At 33.5% G+C, this 12,022-nt stretch overlaps 1 protein-coding gene across 1 annotated transcript; it reads right to left on the bottom strand.

Annotated features, from left to right (window-relative positions):
* Nucleotides 1-1,044: 1,044 nt before the first annotated feature.
* On the bottom strand, nucleotides 1,045-11,409 carry LOC107441905 (uncharacterized). Its single transcript, XM_016055312.4, has 4 exons — nucleotides 11,246-11,409; nucleotides 5,480-5,666; nucleotides 2,642-2,882; nucleotides 1,045-1,294 (listed from the first exon to the last, which is right to left on the bottom strand). Exons 1-4 carry the CDS (start codon nucleotides 11,322-11,324, stop codon nucleotides 1,088-1,090), a joined length of 714 nt encoding a protein of 237 aa, XP_015910798.1. The 5' UTR covers nucleotides 11,325-11,409; the 3' UTR covers nucleotides 1,045-1,087.
* Nucleotides 11,410-12,022: the final 613 nt, after the last annotated feature.

Raw genomic sequence — 12,022 nt, forward strand, 5'->3', positions numbered from 1 at the left:
GCATAGGAACAAAACTTTTTTTCCATTTAGTTTAATTTTTATATGTTTAAAGAATAAAAAGTTGCACCCTGCTAGTCGAAAAATATCTATATTTTACAGGTACGCGATATGTTAACATTAAACATTACATATTTATGAATAAAGTAACAAGATTCGAATTCGTAACAAAACTCAAAAATCTTTCATTAGGTTTTATATTAACTTAAAGTTGCTATACGAGTGGAAAAGTTAAGATAAAAATAAACAAGCTTTGCTTGAAACCCTGGTTTTACATGCTAGCAAGAATATAATTTACAACTTCTTATAACAAAAATTTAAACATAAAACATGGATAAGACTGCTTATCTATGTTCTGACGGAAATTATCCTAAATGTATGAAATGTACTTGCGTGTTTTATGGGCTCGGTATTCCTGCCAACTGTAAAATTTTGGATGGAAAATTTCATTCCACCTTTTCATATAGAAAACACCCCCAGTATAAAATTTTGATATCTGATGCACCAAGGAAAGCTAAGTATTGGGGGAAAAAAATTGAATAAAATGATCGAACGAGTTCTACCTGTGAAACAAAAGACACTACCTTGTCGATGTTTCGACATCCCTATCCGCTTTAACCCTGTTTTTACATAAAGCTGCTTTAGTTTAGAACCTAACTCTTTCAAAAGTATGCATCCCAGTTTTAAGGCTTGACACGTTGATACTCATTATTTGTAGTTTAACTCAAATCTTACCCACCATTGATTTTTGTATTTCATCTTTTAGATGACATGACATGCATTTGTTCTATGTTCCCAAAGTGAATTTAATCTTAAGAATCAGGAAAATATTTCTGAATAAACAAAGCTTAAAAAAAAGATTAGAAATTAAGAGATTTATTAAGAAATCAATATCAAATTTAAATTGAAATTTTTTAAGTTTGATATTCTGAATAGGGATATATTTATAAAATTCAACCAGTTTAAAATTATGCTTTGAAAGAAATATCTAAATGGCAGATAATGATGGATAACAATTATATTTAATAAAAAAATAACAGACGGATGGATAATTAAGAAATTTATTAGTCAAAGTTTACAGTTCTAGCTTTTAATTTTCACCGACTGTCGAATGCTTCGTTTTTTGGAACAAAACCAAGTCTTCCAACAAGGCTGCCGTCTTTGAATTAGATTCTTCCAGTGAACTAAAGAGCTTCTGAACTTGTTCCATCATGGCGGTTTGCTGACTGACCATCGTTCGAATCAACCTCTGAATATTCATTTTCGGAAAGCGACCACGTCTAGTTTTGCTTAGAGCCTGTTTCAAAAAAGAAAAAAAAAAAAATGCAAATTAACATAAAGAAAAATTTAATATTTATACATTTTATTTATTCACCAGGTGGCGAGTGCAGAGAAGAGTACCAAAGTCAACATGATACCATCAAAAACTTTTGGTGGTTTAAGTTTGTTCCAGTGCGATTCATGATTGCCCAACCTCATCCTACATTTTCTATTATGCTTTCACGATTTTTAATATGCCAACAAATTTCCATCATTCCATGATGGAAAACGCTACTTTAATACCATGATATGTTAACCATCAAGAAAAGCTTGATTTTCACGGACCAACAATGATGGTTCACGACTGTTCCAACAAGTACGATGGTTTAATGGGAATTCTTTTTGATTCAGCAGGAATATACCATCAAAACAAGTTGGGTTCTTTAATGGTGACCCATCATAAATCAGTCCGAATTCTTATATTAGTGTGATGGTAGTTCATGAGTGTTCCAACATTTGATTTTTAAGGAACTATGATGGAAATTTCTGATGGTTTAGCATCAACAAATAATCAAAACAAGTTGCTATTCTTATGTTGTACCATCATACACTAGTCCGAATTCTTAGATTGGGATGATAGTTTATGTTGGTTACCATTAAAAATATAATGGTTCATGATGGAATTATTGATAGTTACAGTCAAGACTATGTTGATCCAACAATGGAACCGTCAAAAACTTTTGACTTGGATGGTAAAGAGGATCTAAACTAATTCTGTTATTACAAAATAAAAATGCAGGAACACCTGCCTGAAATTATTTTATGACTATTTTAACATTTAAGTTTTGGAGCATTATACTTTATGAATAGAATGGGAATCTAGGTTACGAGATTTTTCCACTCTTAACACTTTCCCCCTCTCACTTACCATAGTTTCGGATCTCTTTTCCGCACTCAAATATATTGAAATTTTACTGAAACGTGCAGAAAGAATTAAAGATATGCCTGGTCCCTGGTAACTGAGCCAGGAAGGGAAAATCGCGTAACCTCGAGTATATACTTAATTTCATAAGAGATAAACTTACAAAATTGAGGCATCTTCATAAAATTAAATAACTGCCTGACGGCAAAGAGACTAATCCATGATCCGTCTACCACTGAGGATATTTCACATCAGCACTCTAGTCTGTACAAACTGGATGCGGATTCGTATCGACTAGACATCGCCGATATTCGAACCCGGTTCGCCTCACTGGAAGGCGAATGCTCTATCCCCTGAGCCATCGCGGCTCACCCTGCTCTTTGGAGCTGCACGGGTCCAGACGAATGGCTATGGGGAGTTCTTGCTCTAGACTAACTACAGCTGAAGGTTTATTTTACTTACATCATCGGCTTTAGTAGGGTCTGCCTTTGGTTCCTTCTCTCCGTAGGTGACTGACTGGCTCCTCGAGTGATCTGAATCTTCGGATATTTCAGATTGCTTTGTAGGTTCCGTGTTACGCCTTGGTCTCGATCCAGTTTGACGAAGAGGCTTTACTTTTGCTTTGCTGAATATCCTATCCAATTGATCGACACAGGCAGGTCTGGCCATCTCGACACCCATCATCTGAAAGCCTAAGTAAGAACTGAGAGAAGAAAAAAAAACCTGTAGTGTATATATATCTACCACTGCAAAAATGAAATTCCGAATCTCTAATATATAACCCAGAAAACATGTAACCTTACAGCGACCTTGTGTCTGAGTTTTCCTTAGTGTCACGAAAATGTTCGTGCTAAAAACAGTTTTTCAATAAAGCAAAAATATTGCAGTTTCAAACCTTTCTTCCTAAAATGATTAAAAATACTTTTTCTAAAGCTTCTTTAAAAAGTATTGTCCTTAATATGTCGTAATTCAGGGGCTCTAGATGAAATGGCATTGTCCATTCAAATTTCATAACAAGGTTGATTTTAGCTAAGCATGCAAGACTTTGCGAAAAGAAACCTTATAATTACAATAGATGAAACATTATTTTCATTGAGACTAGCTTTATTCGAGAATTTTTTTAAGCATGAAAACCCTAAGACAACCTTGATTTTCAGGTTTTCATATAGAAGGTTGTTTTCCAAGGTTTCCAATGCGTAGAATAGAACAGGTTGTCACAGATCTCGTTTTAAGGTTAGATAGTTTACACGTAAACCGCATAAAAAAATCTTTTTAGGTTCACATTAAAAAGATTTTTTCAGAGTGAAAACAAACCTTATTTTGCTATCTGGGAAGACATGTTCACTCTATGTTGGGGGTACCTATTCATAGATGAAGGTTGACATGGTCGATATCTACTTTCCTCACATGGGTGACCTTCGGACGTGAAGTGAACATGTCCAACTTCACAGAAACTCTCACTTCGAAATGAACAGCCCTACTTCGATGGATGGTCCACATTGAACAGTTGACTTGTGACAGCGACATTGTCCTCTTTACGTTGTACCACACAGCGTACAACGTATGCACTCGACAGCTAAAGGCAACACAGGAGGACAGTGAACTTAGTACAGCTCTCCCAGCTTTTCACACAAACAGCAATGAATGAACTAGGTATCCCATTCACCGAATTCTATCACAGATAAAATTCTGGTGAGGAGTACTGTAGTGTATCTACCACTACAAATATACAATTCTAAAGTATACAAGACATGACATGTTAACTAGATTCTATGTTGGGTACCTTTTCAGAGATGAAGGTTGACATGGTCGATAACTACTGTCCCCACAAACCCATTTGATTGTTAGACTGAGGCAAAAAAATTTTGGACATTTAAGCCAAGGAATTACACTAAAAAATGTAATCATTAGTTCATATTTATACTAATTTCTCTAATTGAGCTTTCAGTTTCTATTTTACAGTTAAAAACTATTCTTATAAATTTGCTGTCATTCCTTTCAAAATATGCTTTAAATTGTTTTAAGAAATAAATTGTTAATTTACGCTATTATTACACTAAAAAAAATTAAGTTACCTTAGCATATTTATGTAAATCGATCAGTTTTAAAAGAATACTCCACAATAAATCTTACGGCTAAAAAAAACACGATTTTTGTAATTTTTAATACATTGTATATAGTTTATGGTAGAAGCGTAATAAGCTTATTTTATGTAATTTATTAAAAATTTAGTTTTAATTTTAAAACAATTTGCATGTATAGCATATTTGACTGCAACACGAAATTCAAAAAGCTTACCAAATGTTTGTAACTCAACTTTTTAACTAAAGTTGAACTGTTTACATTAATTATACTTCATTAATAAGCAAAGCTATTCTTTAGTAACATTTCAATTTTCAGAACTTAATTTGTGAATTGGTACCGTTATAAATCTTTCATATCCTTGAATAAACTTTATTGTTGTGAACGAAAAATAGTAAATTTTAATTATTTATAAAACCTTTGCGCCAAAAAATATTTAGAGAAAATTTTTCATGCGTCCAACCCAGTCACTTAAAAATTAGCATATAAATATTTAAGTCAACCCTTTGATCTATTGAGATTTTATTTTATAACCGTCGTTGAACAGCCGACCCAATTTTATGGTTTTACGACTAATGTTCAACTCCGTAGCCTTGTCATTTTGAACCCAAGACAAGGAAACTCCTGGATCAAGTATTTGTTGGAATTTGCTTTCGAAGAGGGCTTTTGGATGGAACTCTTATTTGCGTTACATGAGGAGAAAACCACGAAAACATTCCACGGTTTTTGTTGAGAATTTAATGTGTGAGTTACGTATGAAAGGATAGGAGAATGAAGGACAACTATTCCTTTATTTATGACCGTAGTTGAACAGTAAACCACGACTACCAACGTTTAACTCTGCAGGCTTGTAATTTTGAGTCAATCCAGAAAACAAGTAAACTCCTGGAACAGTATCTCCAGGTATGATTTGTTATGGGTACATGGAAGATTTAGCGTATGTCAGTCACCATCTACTACACGGGGAGTAATTAGATCGAACCCACGACCTCTTGGATGTGGGTCAAATGCCCTACTAACCAGGCTATCCCAGCCCAAGACTAATGTATTGCAAAAATACAAAAGGCTATGTCTATAGAGAGTCCATTTAAAAGGAATACGCGAGTTCATGAATGGATGATGCAACAGCCGTAGGACCCAGATATTGTCATACAAATGCAAGTTGTGCGTAACCTCAGCAAACAAGTTTAATGTTCGCAATTATTGAAAAATACTCACTAATATTCTTTACTCAAAAGACTCATCTGACGAAACACATCATCTTTGTTGAACTCTTTAAACTCTTCCTTGCCGAGAAGACGCTTGCATATTCTCTTGGAGACACTGTAGCGACGAGACCGTGGTCTCGACAACACATCTTCCCAGAGATCTAAAAGAGTTTGGACCTTCTCCTCGGACCAGGCTCCTGTAGAAATAGAACGTTTATTACTGCCTACGAGATTCTATCTAGTTTGTCTAAAATAAGAACTCCCCTAGTCATTCCTCAGGACCCGTGTTGGTGACTATGGTAACTATTTCATGTAGGGGTGCGCGGTCACTGTTTAGGACAGGTTTTAGCTAGGGTCGACGAGAGAAAGGGAATCTTTCTTCAGTCTACCGTGTTAGCCCTAGAGAGAAGAGAAGCTACCCATCCTGAAATGTGCTATTCTTGTTTCCATGGCAGCAGACTGCATCAGACTTTATGAACGGGGGAAGTTCTTACCACAGAAAAACTATACTCAATATCTTTGAAGAATGTAGCTCTAAAAGATGAACCCCATCGTTAGGTGCTTCAGGAAGAAAAATTTCAGAATTCAAGCACTCCAACATTGGCTCCTAATGGTGATTTTATAGTGTTACATTTTTAACGGAAGAAATTTTTTTTTATAACCAACGTTAAACAGCCGACCCAATTTTTGGGTTTACGACTACCAATATTTAACGACGTATCCTTGCAATTTTGAACCCAATCCAAAAGACAATTCCTGGATCAAGTATCGAGAGATTAACCTTCGTAGAGTGCTTTGAGGGAGCTAACCCGCATTTGCGTTACATAAAGAGGAAGGTCACGAGAACCTCCCACGGTTAGCCGGACGTCAAAGGGACTGTAACCCCTAATCCGTCTACCACTGAGGATATTTCATGTCAGCACAGTGGTCGGTGCAAGCCGGATGCAGAATTCGTATCGACCAGCCATCGTTGTGATTCGAACCCGGTACACCTCATTGAAAGGCGAACGGTTTATCCCTGAGCCATCGCCACTCCTTCAATATTTTTGAAGAATGTAGTTCTGAAAGATAACCCCATTGTTTGGTGATTTAGGGGGAAACTTTCATAACGCTAAATTAGCATTTCTAAGGTAATCTGAAACCACTCGTTTACTGGGTTTACAGTCATTTTTAAACTAGTTTCTTCAAAAGTAAATTTAAAATCGATGGTAATTAAACACTGAACACCCCATAACTTAACTTTAGCTTTAAAACTCTTGCTTTGAAAATGCGCTTGTCATATAGTTTTTGCACATTTGACTTCACGTAGTTTTCTAACAATTATCTAGTTAATATTCTACTTTTTTGTACTTTGTTTCGAATGATATTTGTCTTATACCGATTTCTACCACAATCGGTCATTTGACAGGGAGAATAATTTATTGCTTTAATAGGTTATCCGATTAGAAATTTCAATGTAATGCTTGTTCAGCGTATTGCATTCGATGAGTTGCCCATTTCTGCAAATACTTTAGCGTAGTGAGTTCAATCAGAATAACTGAATTAAAATTTAAAGAAAGTGGCTAAAATATTAGATTGGCATTTTTGTGTAAGAAAAAGTGACAAACTGTTTTGGTCAATAGCTTATATTTTATTTTGATACCCTTACTTCATTTCTAACTTATTTTCACCCAGAAAAGACTTGCGAAGTCAGGGGTCTGTCCAGAGATTTTGTGAAAGGTCCAGTTTCTGTTAAATTGTGAAAAACTACTCATAATTTGGGAATATAAAATAAACGTTAAGTCACATTCTTTCAACCAGGGTCCTGTCCATTGTGAATTTGTGCAAATAGGGTCCTGTTATCGCAAAAATTGCTAAAAACCTTTTCAAGAAGTTTTTAAATTGTAAATAGATAAAATATTCTGCTCAACAATTGCTGCTATTAAATTAGAGATGAAACATACAAATATTTGGCATTTAGCATATACTGCTCAAAGCAGAATATTCATTTCGGACGAATAATGGAAACAAAAATCACTCACATTTTTAATTTCAATTGACACATTTAAAATAACAAAACTTAGTAATGGATCACTTTTAATGTGCTACGCATTAAATAAATTTAAACAATTGTTATATTTATAATATTTTATTTAAAAAATTGCCAGAAATAAATTTTTATTTACATTTTTATTTATTCTATTAATTATATGAATATAAATTGATCAACTAGTTATTTACAAAAAAAATCATTTAATATCAATAAAAATGTGCACACGATGTTTTGTAAAAGTAGAAATATTTTCTTAGAATACTAGATTTGGAATTTAAACTTTGGGAAACTTGGAAAACTTAGTTTCGAACAGTCTTTCTCCCCCCCCCCCGCCCCCAGGGAAGGGTTTATTTGAATAACAAGTTAACGAAGATAAACAAATTTGTGAAGGGTCCGTTTGCATGAAAAGATATTTTGTGAAGGGTCCGTTAATGAACCTTAATTCCCTTTCTTTAAACAGACCCCAGGTAGCTCAATCAGAATAACCGAAAAAATTTCAAGAAAGTAACCAAAATTTTGAGGCAGCCAAGGCCTGCAAAGGGCTGTTGCGCTCCTGAAGAAGAACCAAAATTTTAGATTGGCATTTTTGTGCACGAAAGACTAGCAAAAACTAGATGTTTTGGTAAGTAGCTTATATTTTACTTTGGTAGCCTTACTTCATGTCTAACTGTTAGTTTTTTCCCAGAAAAATTTCGAAACAATCAAGACAGCACAAGTATTTAGAATAAATATTGATTATAAGAGTTTTAGTAGTAATAATAATTAGAAATATGTTAACGGAAAATGTACAATGAAAGTATGTAAAAAATGCGTTGAGCAATGAGTTAAAAATTCTTATTCTTCGTGTTTGTAAAATATAGAAATTGGTAATATACAGTTTTGTTTAATTGCAATAAAGTTACTTTAATTTATTTATTTCCTAACATCCATATTTCTTACATTCAATCAAGAAACAAAGTCCGGCCATTTGATCGGCTATGGTAGAAATAGATATAGATTAAGTGTTGGTATGTTTAGTGTTAAAATTTAAAATAGATGGTAATTTAAATGAAAAATAGTACTTCTGAAATTCAAAATTAATGGATACGAGACTCAAAAATTTTAGAACTCTGGACAAAATTTATCTAAATGTAAGAATCTTAATAATGTTCGTGAAATATTTGAGGGTATATAAATTTTTACGCATTAAAGTATGTAGATTTAGTGACAAAATCTAAGTATTAAAAGTAACCGGTCGAGTAGTTTGAGAAATGACAATTTAAAAATTAGTTTTTCTGAAATTATATACTCAAACCTATTACACCGATTTAAAGTAAATATTGGATTTTGGCACTTAAAACCATACGAAATTTTTTTGAGCATTAAATAACTGAGTACTTTGGATAATTTTTATAAGCAACAATAAAAAGTTAAAATATTTACCATTAAAAAGGCCCCGACCCCTAAACTTTCCCGGCAAAACTATTGGAGACACATTGTCAAATTGAGACTACATAAACTATGCGGATCAATATACAAAATTTAGATTTTTTAACCGTCGTTGAACAGCCGACCCAATTGTTTGGGTTCACGGCTACTAATGTTCAACTCTGTAGCCTTGCAATTTTAAATCCAATCCAGAAGACAAGGAAACTCCTGAATCAAATAATGGCAGAAATTCGCCTTCGTGGAGGACTTTTTGATGGAACTAAAGCGCAGTTGTGTTACGTGGAGAGGAAAACTACGAAAACCATCCACGGTTAGCTTGACGGCAAGGAATCTCTAACCCATGACCCGGCAACCACTGAGGATACTCTTACGTCAGCACGGTGGTCGGTGCGAGACGGGTGCGGGATTCGTGTCAACCAGCCATCACTGAGATTCGAACCCAGTTCACCTCATTGGAAGGCGAGCGCTCTATCCCCTGAGCCATCATTGTCCAGAGTGAGACTACTCTTAAACTTTGCGGATCAAAAAGAAAAATCGTAGAAAAAATTTTATTCGGAGAATAAATGTTTATGCACCCAACCCCGCAACTTAAAAATTAGCATTAATTACATTTGAGTCGAATCCTTGATCTATTGAAACTAGCATTCACGCGAAAATCCGATGATTAGAAAATAAAGTTATCCCGAGTACTCTACTCATTAAACACATTAAATTTTGCACGACTACCTCCGCAAAACAATCTTCCTACTTAGTTACTCTATTGTGAAAATTTCAGCCAAGCAGTAAAATTTGCGAAATTTGCAAATTTCCAAATAAAGAAATAGTCTGCAAATATTTCATTTAAATCGATTACTTATTTTAAAATTCTAAGAAAAATAAAAAATTGCAGATGGAAAACGTAGATGTTATCAGTACTAGATTCAATTCAGTATATGGAAGATTGAGCAGTTTTAAATCCGAATTTTAAATCCCAAATAAAACTCTAATCTTCGTAGCCAACTAAATTAAATTTTAAATTGCAGAAGACTTCTAAAATTTCTAGAAACGGAACAAAAATGTAAAAACTAGAAGCTTTAATCTTAAAACATTCAGTTATGTTTCTTCAAATTATGTTAATAATCGCCGGGAACTTCAGAATTAAAATTAATCTCAAAAACTACTGTGTGTACTTGAAATATTTTAGAAAGAACTAAACGAAATTTAAAATAATTCAAATCAACTCAGTTTTAGAAATTTCAAAATTTAAAATTTAGCAAAAAAAAAAAAGTGAATTAAAATATTGTACATATATCAGATTGGATCTTTAAACTTGGTGCGATTAAAAGTAATTCTCGCAACAATGCAATTCTCAATTTTAAAGAATTTAGAACAATATAGACATGGCTGAACGCTTGTTGGAAAGTTTCTTCAAGTTCAACATAAGAGCGTTTAATCCTTTAATGGGCCATTTATTTCAAGCAAAGGTAAATTGAAGTATTCTTGGAATTGATATAAGAATAGTAATTGATACCAGAAAAAACTCATTAGCTTATTAAAAATTAATCTAAATTTTAATGTCATTTTTTTGTGGTAAATATATTTACCACGACCTATTAAGAATTTATTGGCTTTTACTTTTGTTATTTATAAAGTAAATTTTATAAATGACACAAACTTCAAAAGCAATTATGTATTTTATAACTTTTATAAATTTTCTTAAACTAACAAATGGTTATCAATTTTATTCAAACGCACTTCAAGAAAACTGAAGTTATTAACAAATTGAAACCAAAATTAAAAGTACGAAAAAAGCTCACCATGGACTTTAAGTAGTGGTAAGTATATTTACCACGGCCTTAGAAAGTGTTAAAACGCAATAATCTCAAGTCAAAATAAAGTAATTCGTCAAACTAATTTGGTTTTAAAAATTCAAATCTTAAGTAACAGTATACTAAAGTGAAAACAATCATTAAGAACATTAGAAAACTTAATTAAATAAGTTATGAATTAGTTGCTGTTCAATAAATTATTATCCAGATAATTTAAACTAAACGTAAGCTAATTTGAAATAAATTTTGAAGTTTATAGAAAAAGTGAAATTAAAGCATTAAAGACAAATTTAATTTTAACAATTCTTGCTCAGACTAAGAATCTGTTTAAAATTGGAACTTCAAACTTTCAATTTAAAAAAAATTAACTCCGATACATAAAATTAAAGTAAAATTTCAACTTCCGATTCTTAACTATGAAAGTTAAATATTTAAGGCAACAAAAAGAAACTATGAAAATTTCAAACAGCAGATTAATAATTTTGAGATGAAAAATTTGAATTCTAACCTGGAAATCCAACTTTCGAATGAATGAACACATCCAAAGCTTCGTGATGTGTTTTTGGAATAGTTTGTTCTTCGGACATTTGTCGGACTTCAAAACACCTACGACTACTTCGAAACAATCTCTAATAACAATTTCGTACTAAGCTTGACTAATAACGCGAGCAGCCAACGTAAAGGGTTATTTATACTATACTTAATCAACCAATCACGCAGCAGGAAAATTAGCATAAATAAGAGTGCAGTGAGTTGGTGATGTGGATCTGTGCTACTCGCTTTTATCGTCTGAAATGAGTTGAATTTCGGGACTTGTTTATAGGAATGACATACAATTTCTGACTTGTGAGCTCAATTTAGGCTCACAAACCTTTGTCAAATAGAGGAACAGATAGCACAATACAGAGAAGGACAGCACAAAGATACATCCAGAGTAACAACAGGATTCGAACCCGCTACCTCTCCGCTTTGCACAATGTTTGGCGAGGCAGGGAGGCCTCTCTGGCCTAGCGGTATTGCCCGTCAAACTCAGTGTGAAGCGGGGAGGTGGCTTAGTTCAAATCCCGTCGTAACCCTGGATGTATTCGTTCTGATGTCCTTCTCTAAAATTGTTCCACCTGTCTCTCTACTTGACAAAGGTTTCTTAAGCCTAAATTGAGCAAACAAACCTGCAAATGCATGTAATTCCAATAAAGCAAGAAAAGCGGGTTTATTGGAATTACATACATATACAGGTTTGTGCTCTCAATTTAGGGTTATAAGCCTTTGTCAAATAAATTTTTCG

Source organism: Parasteatoda tepidariorum, chromosome 1 (genome assembly GCF_043381705.1).
Source record: "Parasteatoda tepidariorum isolate YZ-2023 chromosome 1, CAS_Ptep_4.0, whole genome shotgun sequence".
NCBI classification, from domain to species: domain Eukaryota; kingdom Metazoa; phylum Arthropoda; class Arachnida; order Araneae; family Theridiidae; genus Parasteatoda; species Parasteatoda tepidariorum.